Here is a 16,063-nt window from a genome sequence, read left to right as displayed (position 1 = left end):
ACTTAAATGCTCCTAAATCACTCACGAGTCCTTTAATCCCTTGATTTTGCCCATTTCCAGCCTCCTGTAAACAAGACTGCAAGTTAGTGAGTATTTCTCATCATAGAAGAATCATGGTGATTTCTTCAAATCCCATTTTTAAATAAGATAAGGACTCGTTCTTACTTCCTTATATTTAAACAGGATTATTTAACTCCTCATAACATGAGGCTCAGTGAAGGGAAATCTCCTCCTCTGGTGGAGTACTTCAACATCTGCCTACAACCGCTCTTCAGAGACGTTTAACTTCCTTTGAGCTCGAGGCAGGAGGCTGAAAAGTGCAGTGGGGAGGTGGTCGCTGGACGCCGGGCGGTGTCTGTCTACCAGGTTTGACTGGAGAAAGCTGAAAAGACCTAAGAAAAATGGGCTTTTGATTTCTCAGCCCTTCTTCAGACACACTCCTACAGCCAAGTGGTTCAACCTCTGGACACGTTAGGACATGCTGCCCCTGTGCCTGAGCCTGGAAGGGGCAGAGGATGGGCTAGTTGCCTTCAAGGACCCCGTGATCGCCAGGAACCAAATTTACAGCCAAGGCCAACAGGATGAGCAGCATCTCAGGGGCATGCACCACCTTTCCTGGTACTGCTAACCATGGGGTCACGCTTTGGAGACTGGGGTCCCCCACCAGCACCTGCAGCAGAAGGTGAGGGTGCTATGCCACAACCGCGCACCAGAGGTGATCCAGCTCGGCAAAGCCATGGTCGCCCAGGGGAGGACGGAGTTGGTGAAGCTGCTGTTTGGGACAGTGAAGGTGCTGTCACTGTCCCTCCGCGTTGTGGGGGAGGCAGCAGGTTCTGCAGAGGGGCTGTCTCTCTTGCGAGCTGTCCGCACCATCAGTTTTGTAAAACCTTGTTAATTAAGAAAGTAATAGATAAATCATAGAATCAACAGAATGGTTTGGGTTGGAAGGGACCTTAGAGATCATCGAGTTCCAAACCCCTGCCATGGGCAGGGACACCTCCCACTAGACCAGGTTGCTCAAAGCTCCATCCAGCCTGGCCTTGAACACCTCCAGGGATGGGGCATCCACAGCTTCCCTGGGCAACCTGTTCCAGTGTCTCACCGCCCTCAGAGTGAAAGATTTCTCCCTGAGATCTAATCTAAATCTCCCCTCTTCCAGTTTGGAGCCATTACCCCTTGTCCTATCGCTACATGCCCTTGTAAAAAGCCCCCTCCCGTCTCTCCTGCACCCCCTTCAGGGACTGGAAGGGGCTATAAAAGTCTCCCCGGAACCTTCTCTTCTCCAAGCAGAACATCCCCAGCTCCCTCAGCCTGTCCCCACTGCAGAGCGGCTCCAGCCTCTGATCATCTCCGTGTCCTCCCTTGTGGCGTTAGCCCTGTAAGAGCCCCCTTGTCGCCCCGCCGCCCCGGCACTGGTGGCCACCCACCGCCATCATCTGCCCGTGGCTGGCTGCCTCCTGAGCTCCCTCCGAGCCTCCAGCTCCCGTCCTGGGCAGGCGGCAGAGAGCCCGGAGTGTCCCAGTCGTCCCCGTCCCGTCCCCCGCCCCGTGCCGTGTCCCCAGCCCCAGCCCGGCGGCGCGTTGGCGGACTCCTTCTGCAGCCGCCCTGTCTGCCCGGCAGGTGGCGCTCGGCACCCCGCCACCGCCATGCCGGCGGAACCATAGAGTCCCGGCCTCCCCCCCCCCCCTTCCTCCCCCGACAACTTCCGGCTTCCGGCCGGCGGCGGGCGCCGTTCCCCTCCACGTGATAGAAGGCTGTGGTTCCCCATTGGCTGTGGCGGCGGGGGGCGCGCGGCCCTGGCGGCGGGGAGGTGTGAGGGCGGCGCCGCCATGGCGGGCCTGCTGAGGGGATGGCGGCGGCTCCCGGCGCTGGGCGCCCGGCGGCGCAGCTGCGGGCCCCGCCCCGGCGGCCCGGGCAGGGCCAGGCGGCTGCTGCTCTCGCAGCTCTTCCAGCCCCTCAACCTGCAGGTGGGCAGCGAGGGGGGGTGGGAGGGCAGGGCCGGGGAGCCCCTCTGCCGCAGCCAGAAGCTGATGCTGCAAGGGGGGCTGATCCACCCCGCCAGCCCCGGCTGCTACTACTACCTGCCGCCCGCCGTCCGTGCCATGGAGAAGCTCGTCAAGGTGATGGATGAGGAGATGCAGGCCGTGGGAGGGCAGAAGCTGAACATGCCCAGCCTGAGCTCGGCGGAGCTGTGGCGAGCCAGCGGTCGCTGGGAGCGGATGGGGCCAGAGCTTTTCCGGCTGGCCGACCGGCATGGCAAGGGCTACTGCCTGGGCCCCACGCACGAGGAGGCGGTGACGGAGCTGGTGGCCGCTCACAGCAACCTATCCTACAAGCAGCTCCCGCTACGCCTTTACCAGGTAACCAGGAAGTTTCGGGATGAGCCCAAGCCCCGCTTTGGCTTGCTGCGCAGCCGGGAGTTTTACATGAAGGACATGTACACCTTTGATGCCTCCGAAGAGGCGGCTCGGCAGACCTATGACCTGGTGTGCGGCGCCTACTGCAGCCTCTTCAACCGGCTGGGCCTTCCCTTCGTCAAAGTGCGGGCGGCCACGGGCAGCATCGGTGGCACCATGTCCCACGAGTTCCAGCTCCCGGCAGACATCGGCGAGGACAGGCTGGTGCTGTGCCCTGAAGGACATTTTGCAGCCAACGTGGAAACACTAAACGGGGAACAAACATCTTGCCCCACCTGTGGGGAAAAGCTCACCCAGACTAAGGGAATTGAAGTGGGGCACACGTTTTATCTGGGGACCAAGTACTCCTCTGTCTCCAACACCGTCTTCTTGTCCCCTGAGAACAAACCCCAGCTGGCAGAAATGGGTTGCTACGGCCTGGGGGTCACTCGCATCCTGGCGGCCTCCATCGAGGTGCTGTCTACGGAAGACAGCATCCGGTGGCCGAGCCTCATCGCGCCCTACCAGCTCTGCTTCATCCCCCCCAAGAGAGGCAGCAAGGAGGAGGAGGAAGGAGCGGCGCTGCTGGAGCGGGCGTACGACGACCTTGCCGAAGCGCTGCCCCACCTCGCCCGTGACTCGGTGCTGGATGACAGGACGCAGATGACCATCGGCAAAAGGCTAAAGGACGCCAACAAACTGGGTTACCCCTACGTGGTCATCGCCGGGAAGAGGGTTTGCGAGGACCCCCCGGTCTTCGAGGTTTGGCATCAGAACGCCGGCGAGGTTTTGTTCCTCACCAAGGAAGGTGTCATTGAGCTGATGAGTAAAGTGCAAGTCCCTTAAACTCCCCCCGTCTCTGAATCTCTCCTCTTTGCTGCACTGAGTTTATATGAACAGCCCCGGGACATGCAGGTTGTCGGCAATGGCCCTGGATGAGTGGAGCAGAATCCAGCTCACTTCAGAACTGGCCTCGGTGTCTTGCAGTGGTGCTGGGGTTCATCTGGGATCAGCCCACGTTCTGCTGTGGGACCAGGGGTGTTTCTCCCTCTGGCTACAGGCTGATTTTACCAGCATGTATAGACTTGTACGGCTGTGGGAGTACTGACAGGGCCAGCCCCTCGCTGCCCAGCCATGGCAGACAGGCTAGCAATAGCCTCAACCGAGCCCACACAGCTGGGGCTGTAGGAGCGGGGAGAGGAGAGCCTTCCCTCGCCCTTCTCGGGTGCTGAGTTGCCAGCATGAGGGATTTTAAGAGGGAGAGAAAGGAAGGCACCTTTCCTCCCTTGGCACCTTCTCTGTGGAGACTCCCAGGTTCCGTGAAGGTGGAGGCAAATCTTAATTAAAGCAAGATGGTGAACCCTAGAGCCTTGTTTGCCTTGAAAATGCCACAGCGCTGCAAATCTGCAGGGATTGAAGTGAGGGATGGTGTCCAGCACCCGTGTCCCAGTCCTGCGGATCAGTCCGGCTGGTGAGGCGCCTGGATCTGCCAGGCTTGGGTGGTGACAATGTGGTTTTGGGGATGCAACCTCAGAGCGGTAGAAAATCTTTGCCAAAAAAAAAAACAACAAGGAAATGTGAAATTTGAGGACCTGCAAAGCCAAGGGGTAAAAACGTCCAGGCTGCCTTGTTGTTTTTAGGCTGTAAGGGACCCTATCCCGCAGGGTGATGCCGTGCTGCCATCCCAGCGGCACTGATGGGTGCCATTGTCCCCTGAGACTCCCCTCTCCCCGTACCGCAGCTTCTGGGTCTGAGATCTGGAGACCATGAGCCGCAGCAGTGCCACTGTCATGTAGGGTTTTGGTAGACCCGTGTGTTCCCGCACCTGAGGAGGTCACCTGGGCCACCTTCTCCTTGTCCCAGACAGGATCAGCTCCACCTGCCATCCCCGTGGGAGATGCCACCTAAACCTAAACCTGCTGCTGAAAGCTGGCCTGTGGGCTCGGGACCGGGACCGGGGATACTGGGGCCAGGGCTGAGGGAATGGGGCCAGGCCTGAGGGCGCTGGGGACGGGCTTGGGGAAGGGCCTGAGGGCTCAGGGACGCCGGGGCCGAGGGTGCTGAGGCCGGGCCTGAGGCGATGGAGCCGGGCCTGGGGACGCTAGGCCGGGCCTGAGGCGCCGGAGCCCGGGGCTGGGCACACGGGGCTGGGGCCGGGCCTGAGGCGATGGGGCCGGGGCTGGAGCCGGGCCTGAGGTGCTGGGCCGGGCCGGGGCTGGGGCCGGGCCTGAGGCGATGGGGCCGGGGCTGGAGCCGGGCCTGAGGTGCTGGGCCGGGCCGGGGCTGGGGCCGGGCCTGAGGGCGCCGGGGCCGGGCCTGAGGCGCCGGGGCTGGGGTTGGGGCCGGGCCTGAGGCGGTGGGCGGTCGGTCGGAAGGCGCGGGGCGGTGCGGAGCGGCAGCATGGCGGAGGACGGGCCGGGCGGCGGTGCGGCGCGGTACCGGGGCGCTCTCCACCCCGACACCTGGGAGGAGGTGAGGCGGCGGGGCCGGGGAGGGGGTCGGGCCGGGCCGGGCCGGGCAGGGCTGAGGGTCGGTGTGTGTCCGCCCGCAGGAGCTGGAGGCCATCCCCATGTTCATGAAGCGGTGCCCGGCCGAGATCGACGCGGAGCGGCAGCCCGACCTGGCCTGTCTGCAGTCCCTCCTCTTCGACGAGGAGCAGGGCCCCGCAGGTGGGCAGCCGGGGCACGGGGGGGCGGTATGCCGGGCTCGGGAGGGGGGTCTGCCCGGCTGGGGGAGAGAGCTTGGGGCGCCCCTGAGGCGCTGCGGAGCGGCACCCCCAGCTCAGGCCCTGTCCTCCCCCATTCCATCCCCTGCAGAGCTGGCCAAGATGTACAAAAACGAAGGGAACGAGTACTTCAGGGAGAAGGACTACAGGAGAGCTGTCGTTGCCTACACCGAGGGGCTGAAGAAGAAATGTGAGGACACAGAGCTGAATGCCGTGCTGCACACAAACCGAGGGGCTGCACAGTTTTACCTGGGTAAGGAGACGTGCACTGTTCTTCCTCAGACAGGGCTGGGAACGGGGCTGTCACCTGTCTGAGGCATTCCTCTCCTTTCGGTCCTTCCTCTTAGTTTGCTCTTTCTTCCTCCGCTCGCCTCACAGTGACTGTAGAAACAGTGAATTGCAGTCTCCACATAAGCTATTTTGTCACCTTCGGATCTGGTTGGATTTTCAATATAAATGGAAGGTTCTGAGCAGTGTCGCTCGCTTTGCAGGTAACTACCGTTCTGCTCTCAATGATGCCCTCCAAGCGAAAAAGCTAAAGCCCACCCATCTCAAAGCAATCATAAGAGGTAAGAGTTAAAGCAGGTGTTACCACGTGGAGCGCAAGGAACATCCCTTCAAAACAGCTTTGCACATGTTATTTTTGCTTATTATGCTGTTATTGTTACAAGCCCAGGAACAGACTGTTGTTGGATGTTGCTTTGTTTCGCTGAATGTGTCTATGTGTTAAATAACAGTGTTTCTAAACCTGAAATGATTGTTGAGTGTGCATTTGTACTTTATTTCAGGACCTCATTCATTTCAGGAAGTTAAAGCAGTTACTGTACCAGATCTCTTCTTTTCTTTTGTTATTGCTGTTTATCCCCAAAACAGAGCTCTACGTTTTGCTTTGGCTTTTCAGTCAAAACATTGTCTTTTTGCTCGTTGCTCTTCAGCTTCTATATCTGTCAAAGAGGCTTTGGACCTGTTTCTGTAGAGCACAGCGTAACTTGTGCTGTTTTCCACAATACTAGTTTTTTGGGGTTTGGGGTTTTTGTCCCCCACAGCCTTTCCCACTCCATGGAAATGGCCACTTTAATTTTTTCCTTATGAGACAAATACTTAATTACAGTGCTAAAAATCGTGCTTGTAACAGACACTTTTAACATCATTCTGTTGATTTCTGTGGCTAGGTGAGCAAAAGATACAGGAACTGCTGAAATATTTTAGATTTTCTCCTCAGCTGATGTGCTGGGAGTCTACAGTTTATTGAATATGACCCTGCCAGACAACAGTGTGTGCTGCTGCGTACTCCTCCTGAAAGCACTAGGGCTAATGCTGTCTTTACAACCACCACTTTGTGTAGCAGTTGTATTCTGACTCCCATACTAGAAACTTAAAAATCTTAATCCTTCCAGGAGCTCTCTGTCACATGGAGCTAAAGAATTTCTCTGAAGCGATAGCATGGTGTGAGGAGGGCTTGCGAATAGATTCAAAAGAGAAAAAGCTTGTGGAAATGAGAGCTAAAGCTGACAAATTAAAGGTAAATATTAAGGTAGTCTACAAGCATCTACAATGCTTGTCGCCTGCTTTGTGTCAAGAAGCACTTTGGGATCCTTGGTTGAAGAGTGCTCTCTGCAAGGTTCTGGGTGTTATATCCCCAAACAGAATCGAGTGGTGGTTCCACGTAGCGTGTGTTGACATGTGCAGGGGAGAGAGCTGGAGGGAACCCTTCTGGAGATCTGAACTGATTTCTCCACCCGTTGGCAGGGTAGGGCGGTGATGGGCATTGACTTGCTGTGTGTGACCTTTTCTTACATGTAGCGAGCCGAGGAGCGGGATGCAAGGAAAGCAAAGGTGATGCAGAAGAAAGAGCAGTGTCAAAAGGAAATTTTGCTTGCAGCGATAAAGGTGGGTCAGTGACGGAGTTTGGTTTTAAGAGCTCTCTTGGTTGTCTCTGAGAGGTTGTTCTCACATGCAGGCTTTTGAGGACTAGAGACAAAAAGTTGAGTTAAAACCATGATACTCCTTATTTGCTTGGCTCTAGCCCCACCTCCCAGGTTTCCATATTTCAGGTAACAACTAATGGGAAACACAAACCCGGTGTTAGGAGGTAGACCCGGCATCCAAGAGAGTGCTCTTGCTGCTGAGCTGTAGCATCGCACTGGCCCAATTACCCTTGCTTTGTTTGCTGCTAATGGACATTAATTCCGTAGAAGGGTGGAAGATAACCAGTAGGGTGGAGGATAGAATCCATCCTTCCCTTCCTCTGCAGATGATTGATCTATGTTAAAATATTTTGGGCTGTTATGTAAAATCTGATCTCCTCTTCTGCAGCTGTCTTTCTAAAGAGAGAGAGTGAGCTTTCTTTAGTTCTTGGAAGGAGTGGATGTTCTCAGGAGCTCGTGCATGTCGTTGCACCCTGAAGTTATGCCCGCTAGGTCCCGAAGAACAGGATTTCAGATGCATCCCATCCCCCACGTTTTCTCAGGCTTTTCTCTCAGCGTGTGAACTCCTCTGGACTCCCACCTCTCCTCATGCGTTTTATGAGGAGTCTGGGTGTCTGGCTGAGGTTCTGGATTCTGCTGGGAAGACCGGTCACCTGAGTCTGATACTGTAGGAAGGCTTTTGATGGCATGTTTAAGAGCTGACTCGTTAGTAAGAATGACACAATGTGTCTTTTTACTGACTGCTAATTTTTTGCTCTTATTCTTCCCACCATACCTGTTTGGTTTTTGGTTGGGTTTTTTGGTTTTTTTCCTTCCTCCCCTCAAGGAAAGAAATATCAAGCTGGTTATTGAGCCTTCAAATGAAGAAGAGGAAATATCAGACGGCCTGGCTGAGTTATCCATAGACGGGTTCCACTCTGACAACGCCACGGGGGCAAAGGTGCACTTAGATGCCGATGGCAACCTACACTGGCCTGTCCTCTTCCTGTACCCTGAGCACGAGCAAACAGACTTCATTGCGGCTTTTCATGAGAACTCCAGGTAAATGCAGGGTCAGCAGTGTTCCTGCATAAAGGAGATGTTTGAGTAGACGAGAACAGGCAGCAAGTGAAAAGCTGCCATGATCATGAAATAATTCCAGATTTCTAATCTCCTATCTGACCCTGCTTTTGAGCAGGAGGTTGCACTAAGCGATGTCCTGAGGTCCTTTCCAACCTGAATTATTCTGTGATTTACGCTTTAAAATACGAGGGCCAAAATCTCAACGTTACATAAACTATAGCACAGACAAATACGTCATATTTAGCCAGTGTGATTAGAGGGAATTGCAGTGAAGGCTCAGACCAGTGGCCAGTAACACCAGTGACACATCCTCATGCATGGATTTTAGAGTTTCGTTAAGGTGCTGTTTCAAAGCCCACCAAATATGGGGTCTCGGAAAGAGGATTAAACTTAAAAATTCTAAAAAGCTTCCAGAAGGAACCTCTCATAACCACCAGTGACCCCATAGTTTTCATGAGGGCTTACAGCAGGCCTGGCTGAAGGCTGAAGTGCTACAGACCTTTCACACTATAAGCAAGTGACTGTCAAGGTGGGAATTCCGCTTCTCTTGATGGTACCTTCAGTTTCTGATCTTGCAAAGTTAAACAACAAACTTGGAATTTGTAATTTTTTTTTTTTTTTTTTTTTTTTGTGGTGAGATACCTGTTCCTCAGATGTACTAATAAGTTTAGGACTTAAAATTACAGTGCAAGCAGATTAGTAAAGTTGTGGTTCTTACACGGTAGCGTTTACTACACCTTTTCATGACCGAAAGAAATGAAAATGGGCTCTTGGAACACATTGGCCACCATCACTCTTGCAGTACGAAAATAAATCAGCCTCTGACACAAAAGCATATTCTGAGCGCTCTGATCTGATGAAGCGTGGTGCTGGTGGGACCGTGTAGAAAGAAAATCAATTTTAGATGAAATGGAGGGTGTTTATTTTGACATATTCTTCGGTGTGAAAATGAAAAGTTAAAAATAATTTGTTGTTGCGCTGCTCAAGTTTGAAACCAATAGCATGAGTTACAACCGGGCCTTGGTCTCCTTGGGGAAGCAGGGAGTTTGAAGGGAAGGAATTATTAGTGATCTAAACGTACTTTCAAGTCTATTGTCTAATTTGCTAATGTATTTTTACCATCAATCAAATGCAGCTGTGCAAATTACAGAAGCTGAACGTTTCATCTAAGCCAACCAAGTGTGTTTTGGCTTTTAGGTTTATTGATCATTTAATGGTGATGTTTGCTGAGTTACCTCCCTGGGATTTAGAACAAAAATACCTTCCTGGCAATATTGAGGTGAGAAGTTTGATTTTCCTTCTCTTTCAGGGTTGTTGTGTTGTGTTTTGGTTTGGGTATTTGGTTTTTTTTTTCGTTGCTGGAGTGAGATTGAGCAGCTTGGAGTGTATGAAAGCATTACCTGTTTACCATACACAGATGTGAAACAAGGATTTGGAGAGCTACACTTGTTTATTAACTCAAACGTTTTCCAGATGTGCTGACATGGACACAGAATTCATTAATTAAAATGGAATTTCTTTTGTCTTCCACTTACGTTGTATTTGACAGGAGGTATTTGTAGGTATTGCTTACATTTCCATTAAGATTTAGGCCATCAAGCTGGTAGGCTGCTGTTTTTTTAACTGCGTTGTTGGGAAGTTGCTCAATACAAATGAGAAAATATTTTTTTTAAAAAGAAAGGTTATTTTCAGCTCTAACCGGTGGTGCTTAAACACTTAATCCCATCAAGACAGTATCTGTCTAATGAGACTTTAGCACGTGCGAGATGGGAGTTGGTTGTGGCTACGGCAGGTTTGGAGGATTTTTCAGAAATTGTACATAGAAAGATACATACAGCTGTTTCATGTTCAGTTTTCCACTTCAGTGTCACATGTGCCAGGCAACAGCGCAGCCCTTGGTGCAGTGAGCAGACAGGTCCAAAAGGACAGCGGCTGTGTACTTTTCCAGGTTAAATACTGGGATTGTAGCTCTGTGTACAGTCTAAGGCACAGCTGCTGCATTCGAATCTAACAAATCTACTCTGTTTTGTTCAAATATCTCTGAACCTACTCAGTTTAGCTCATACCGTTGCTGCATTTCACCTGTTAAAAAAAGCAGCCTGTCGATTTGGATTGCTTCTCTGTAATAAAGCACAGGAACAGCCAGTGTATTTTGCCTTCCTGCTGCCACTGCCATGAGAAGCTGAACTGGTTTATACGGGGAAGAATTGGAATTTACACAAAACTGTTTCTGAAGTTATCATCGACAATGTCGCTTCCAGCCACAGAGGTTTGATAAACCTCCAGTTGATATATAGTGGACTTTTAACAGCTTAGTAGTTTGCCTTCATGTATCTTAAATATTTAATAACCCTTCTATTTTTTTTCAGCTCTATTTTGAAGACGAAGAAAGAGCAGAAATGTACGAGCTGAACCCAGAACACACGTTGCTACAAGTGCTGCAGCACCAAAGGTGAGGCCGTACCTCTTCGTGTCCAGAGAGAGCACGAAGGGAGAAAGTATGAGCTTTGGGCTTTAAATGCGGTTTGCTCTCTGATTTAATAGTCCTAACTCTCGGACTTTGGTTGTCCTAACTCTTCTCTGATTTAATAGTCCTAACTCTTGAAGGTGTAAAGCAGTGGGACTGCATGGATTTTGTGCCTGATTCTAGTGACTTATATATTTTTTTTCCCTAAAAAAAATAATGATTGATGACTCTTTCCAGGACTGGGTGGAGTTGGGCTGCACACAAGCAGCAGCACAAAAGGGCTGTTTCAGATCCCGCCTACGCAGAGCTACTTTAAAAAAAAAAAGAAAAAGAAAAAGAAAAAAAAAAAGCAGCACATAAAGAGAGCATGTTGAAGGTTAACAATGCTCTCACTGTTCATGATGCTGCGTGAGTGGCCCCCAGCACAGCATGCAGCACAGTTTCACTCCGAAACTGACTTTAAAGTGTTGTGCAGTTATTGAGAGAGAAGAATTTGCTGTTTGTGAAGCCCAAAAATCACTGTGAAGCCCGTGCTGTTAACTTGCACTGTCTTGTAGCTGGCTGGAGAAGGCCTGCTGCGGAGCGCTGGTGGCCGGGGCTGTCCCAGTGGGAGCAGAACTCTAGGTCCACTGGTGCGGGCAGCGTCTGACCTGTCACTCTGTAAAATTCAGCAGCCTGCATAAAAACCCTCAGGTTTCGGGCTATAAGGGCAGTTCATCACAAAAGAAACTTCCTTCCAGAGGGAGAGTAACAGCTGTTTTAATCAGAAGTAGCTGTTGGGAGAGGAGTTGATTCATAAAACGCTCCTCCTCGGATGTGTGTCGCCCCGGCTACGAAAGGCTCTGCTAATCAGCAAAAAAGCTCGTCATTGGCCTCGGGGATGTTGGTCTTTACTGAGCCGGGCGGAAGCCACTGGCTTTGCATGACGCTTGGCCAGCTACAAGGAAGCCGAAGGACTCCTTTTAATCTTTGCAGGTATTTTGTAAAGGCCGGGACTCCAACGGTTTTGGCGTTTGTAAAGCGTTCTCCTTTCTCCAAGAAGTACTTCTCTGGCAAGAAGCTGCATCAACTGTAACGAGCGAGAATGAAAGCAGAGGGATCCTGTGTGAGAGGCTGCTGTTTGTTACCCCAGCTACAGATGGCAAACTTCTTCAACAAAAACACCTTGCGCGCTCCGGGGGGGAGCTTAAGCTTGGCACGCAAGGAAACTTCCAGGAAAGCGGCACGGGAGAGCGAAGGGCTTACAAGAGGGGATTATTTGTTTAAAAAGAAATCCAGCTGGTTTGCAGAAGGTCTCCTCTGTGATAGGCCGTGTGTGGTTTTGAAATAAACCTGAAGCAGTGCCAAAGGCTGGCTGCAGCTGAAGCAGCAGCCGCAGCTGGGAAAGCGCTTGCCTACCTGTGAAAAAAAATCACCGGTTTCCTTGGAGGAGGGCTGTAGTTGCTGGGGTTTAACGGCAGCGCTCTGGGGCCGTACCTCCCCGCTGCAGCGGGATGGATGCAGTCAGGTTCCCGCCTGCCGTTTGAGCGGCTGCTGGTTTCTCACCGCCCGGCTCTGCTGCTGGCCAGGCTCAAGCAGAGCTCTTTCCTTGGGAGCGCTGTGTTTTATCGACCCCTTTTGCTACCTTACTGATTGTCCCATAGAACCTGGAAATAAACATGTCTATTTTAAGTAGACTGATTTCTGCTTTATAAATGAGACGATAATTCTCCTCCAGTGAAATACTACAAGAGAATGACAAACAGCGATTCTAAATCTAAACGTAACCTTATCCATTACACGAACTGGTAAAGCCAATGTACAGGGTCTTCTGCACTTTCAGCATTTAATTAAAGGTAATTCTAAATCTCCCGTTTCTTCTGCAATCTCTGTGACTGCAGAAACACACTGCAGTTTTAGACACATCTAGTGCACAGGGCATTGAAAAGCTCTTCAGCCATAAAGCCTTCTGCTCAGACCATGCAGGATTTTTCACACTCTGGATTCAGACAGCTCTAAAGAAAGCGTTTTCATTTCGCTGTTCCTAACTTTCTGCACAAATACAGTTAAAGAGTATCTCCATCTGAGGATGCTGAGATTTAATCTCCAGAGCTCAGGGTGACTTTACAAGGCAGCAGGATGGCTCCCTTTTCCCGGAGCGCTGGTCCTGGCCAGCCCTGGCTCTCACAGGGCAGAGAGTCGGGAGGCCAAGTAGTACAAGCTCAGGCCGTTGCAGGCGATGCAGCAGAGGTTGCAGAGGGAGGACAGAGCGTGGTAGAGGGCGAACTGCCGGGACAACTGCCTGTAGCTGGGGTTGGTGGCACGCAGCTCCCCGCGGGACTTGCTGGCCAACAGCCCGACCTCCTGGCCCAGGCCGTGGCTGCGCTCCACGAGGTGCAGGTCTACCATGATGTCGGAGGTGACCGGCCCAAACCACTGGGTGTTCAGCACAGAAGCAGCGACGCAAACGAAGAAGGCGATGATCTGCAGGGAAGCAACACCCGCCCGTGAACATCTCACACCTGTGGTGGATCGAATTCTTCCCCCAGCCCCTCCCTGCAATCTGGATGCTAACTGGTTTCTTTTAACCAGAGCCGTGTGTGGACCTCGTCACCGGTTTGCAAACCGACCTCGGTGGACGGGGCGGGACCCCGCCGAGGAAGGAATTTGGGCTAGGGCCAGCACATGTTGTACAGCGGGAGGCTACCTGGGTCGTTTGTTCGTCGCTGAGCAGCTCGCTGGGGTGGCACATGGCAAAGAGAGTCAGGTTGAGGAAAGCACAAGCGGAGCCGATGTGGAAGTAGTAGGGGAAGAGCTCGCCCTGGATGAAGCCGAAAGTGTGGCAGGGGAGGCGGCTGCCCATCACGAACCCTGCAAGGGGGGAGAATCACAGAACAATAGAATGGTTGGGGTTGGAAGGGACCCAAAAGATCATTGAGTTCCAACCCCCCTGCCCTGGGCAAGGACACCTCCCACTAGACCAGGTTGCTCAGAGCCCCATCCAGCCTGGCCCTGAACACCTCCAGGGATGGGGCATCCACAGCTTCTCTGGGCAACCTGTTCCAGTGTCTCACCACCCTCACAGGAAAGAATTTCTTCCTAATATCTAATCTAAATCTCCCCTCTTCCAGTTTGAAGCCGTTCCCCCTCGTCCTATCGCTCCACTCCCTGATAAAGAGTCTCTCTCCATCTCTCCTGTAGCCCCCCCTTTAGGTACTGCAAGGCTGCTGTAAGGTCTCCCTGGAAAGCAGGTAGGTCCTGGGGCAAAGCCCCCTCCCCTGGGCCTCCCCCTGGGCAGGGAGCCACGGTGGTGTGCACGGAAGGCAACCTACCTGCCACAAAGGTCACCCAGATCTGCATTCCCCAGCTGGTGGAGAGGAAAACCAGGTGCAGCAGTTTGATGGTGTTGGAGGGCTCTGTGTCAGTCGACATGGTGTCCTGGCCGGGGACGGGTCCCTCCATGTCAGCCAAGCCACCCCAAAATTCGGCGCTGAGCTGCTCTTACCACTGTCACCTTGATGGATGTGGCAAATGCAGTTTAGATTCACAGGCCCGCTTATTCAGGAAGAGCTTTGGAGCTGGTGCAGCCCCTTCCCAGCCCCACCACCACGCACCCACTGGGGCTGCAAACCCGGTTCTCAGACCCCTTATATTTTAGGGGCAGGGCACCGCGTCACCACCCAGTAACTGGCCTTTTTGGGTGGACTTTCGGCAAAGTCCAGCCAAAGCCCCGGCTGACCCCTGGCAGCAGGAACAAGCAGAAAGTCAATAAAAAGGGGAAAAGGAAAAGTCCTGACCGATACGCCTGCCCATGCTGTGGCCGTCAAAGAGGCTCTGTCTAAAAACAGCAACAGTTTCTGCACTCTTTAACCAAAAAGCCTGGGGGCTAAAAAAAGCCGGGCTGGCTCCCGGGGTCACCCCACTGCCCCAGACCCCACGCTGGCACGGGCAGCAATGGGGAGAAGGAGGCTTTGAAGGAGCTGCCAGCTCTGCTACGAGGAGCGCTTTGGAAATTAATTAAAACAAAGCTTCTGGGAGCAGCCCATCAATTCTGCTGCCTGCTTTATTCCTCCTCCTCCTCCTCCTCCTCCTCCTCCTCCTCCTCCCCTCAGCCAACCGCCTCAGGGCATGAGTTACAGCAGGGAGAGCCTTGAGAGAGACGCTGCCGTCTAATTACATCCCACCCCCCCCCGCTAAATAGATAAATATACACTGTAGTTTTGTATATCGATTCCAATGTATTTATTTAGGCGTCTGTAAAATCAGATCCTTGAAACCTTCTCGTGATGGTACTGGAGAAACCTTCTCATCGGGTACTGGAGCAGGTGTTTGGATCCCACCTGGAAGGCTGGCTTGTAAATCCCCAGAAATCTTCACGGCCTTTTCTTTGCCAAAAGCTTCCTGGCATTTCTGGGATAATTCTCCGCTCCATCCTCCGGCTGCCCTGTCCACCGCACGATGGCACGGCCCGGTGGCCGTGGTCCTTTGGTGGGGCTTTGTTCCCTGCGTCACCCTGTGCAGGAAGGCAGCGGTGGGGGCTGCGGGCAGTCGGCACGGAGCCCCCTGCTCCCGGGCTCCCAGATTTGCCATACCAAATCATTTGCCTCCCTGCAGGAATTGGCAGCCCAGAGCAGCAGCAAGGCATCCGGGAGGGTTTTTCAGAGCAGGGGGTAACACCCTGCAGGGATTTCTCCCTTATTTTTTTAATGGAAAAAGAAAAATAGCGGTTGATTGCTAAATTGGCCCTAGAGCGATGCGTTTGGTGGGGAGGGCAAATAGGGAAAGGGAATCTGGGAAAGGCTGGGAAGAGCAGGCTGCTCCCAACAGGCTCCAAAGCACCCACCAGCAGGTCCCTCCTCTCCTGGGAGCTGGCTGTGGGACGAGGCGGTTGGAGATGGAGCTCCAGGGATGCTCCCCCATCGTTCCCTCCAGCAGAAGATGCTGCAGGACTGTGATTTATTTTTTTCCCCCCACCTGCACATCAACCACAAGATTCTTCCCACCATTGCAGACCTCCATTGTGCTCCCATCCGTTTCCCATTGCTCCCAAATCCATCACCCTGCTCCCCGGGGGATCCAGCCGGGCCGGAGCGAGGGCTGGCCGCGACCTCGCAGCGGGAAAAACCACGAGAGAGAAGGAGAGAGGAGAGGTCAGTTAAAGTTTAATGTTCCGGCGAATACATCATTCCCTCCACTTAATCAAGCAGCAGCAGTTTGTAACGATAAGTAGAAAGGATGGCTCGCATCCCGGTGATAAAAAGGCGGGATTGCTCCGAGTTTCGGGAGATAAGAGGGCTCTATAAAAATTGAGGGGTTTGTACCATGTTCAGCTTGAGACGGCTTTATCTGGTGGCGATAGCGCAGCGGGGGGAGGCCGGGGCGGCCCCGTGCCAGGCCTGGCACCGAGACGTTTATGATCGGAGATGGGGCAGAGATGAGGAGCCTGTGGCCAGCTCCGGGGGTGGCTGGCAACCACGGGAGAGGGGCAAGTGGCTCCTTCCGCTTA

General features: G+C 53.0%; 3 protein-coding genes across 3 annotated transcripts; 2 read left to right on the top strand and 1 right to left on the bottom strand.

The window, feature by feature from the left end:
- Positions 1 to 1,829: 1,829 nt before the first annotated feature.
- Positions 1,830 to 3,242, top strand: PARS2 (prolyl-tRNA synthetase 2, mitochondrial). The gene has a single exon (XM_074152546.1). It carries the CDS (start codon positions 1,830 to 1,832, stop codon positions 3,240 to 3,242), a length of 1,413 nt encoding a protein of 470 aa, XP_074008647.1.
- Positions 3,243 to 4,775: 1,533 nt separating this feature from the next.
- On the top strand, positions 4,776 to 12,426 carry TTC4 (tetratricopeptide repeat domain 4). The gene is made up of 10 exons (XM_074151966.1): positions 4,776 to 4,868; positions 4,948 to 5,065; positions 5,213 to 5,374; positions 5,613 to 5,690; positions 6,519 to 6,643; positions 6,925 to 7,011; positions 7,876 to 8,090; positions 9,309 to 9,390; positions 10,481 to 10,563; positions 11,554 to 12,426. The coding sequence occupies exons 1-10, from the start codon at positions 4,797 to 4,799 to the stop codon at positions 11,651 to 11,653; spliced, it is 1,122 nt and encodes a 373-aa protein (XP_074008067.1). The 5' UTR covers positions 4,776 to 4,796; the 3' UTR covers positions 11,654 to 12,426.
- Positions 12,427 to 12,741: 315 nt separating this feature from the next.
- On the bottom strand, positions 12,742 to 14,019 carry TMEM205 (transmembrane protein 205). The gene is made up of 3 exons (XM_074152574.1): positions 13,890 to 14,019; positions 13,265 to 13,428; positions 12,742 to 13,041 (listed from the first exon to the last, which is right to left on the bottom strand). Exons 1-3 carry the CDS (start codon positions 14,017 to 14,019, stop codon positions 12,742 to 12,744), a joined length of 594 nt encoding a protein of 197 aa, XP_074008675.1.
- Between the last annotated feature and the right edge of the window lie 2,044 nt (positions 14,020 to 16,063).

This window comes from Numenius arquata, chromosome 8 (genome assembly GCF_964106895.1).
Source record: "Numenius arquata chromosome 8, bNumArq3.hap1.1, whole genome shotgun sequence".
NCBI classification, from domain to species: Eukaryota; Metazoa; Chordata; class Aves; order Charadriiformes; family Scolopacidae; genus Numenius; species Numenius arquata.
This window is presented reverse-complemented; position numbering and strand designations above follow the sequence as displayed.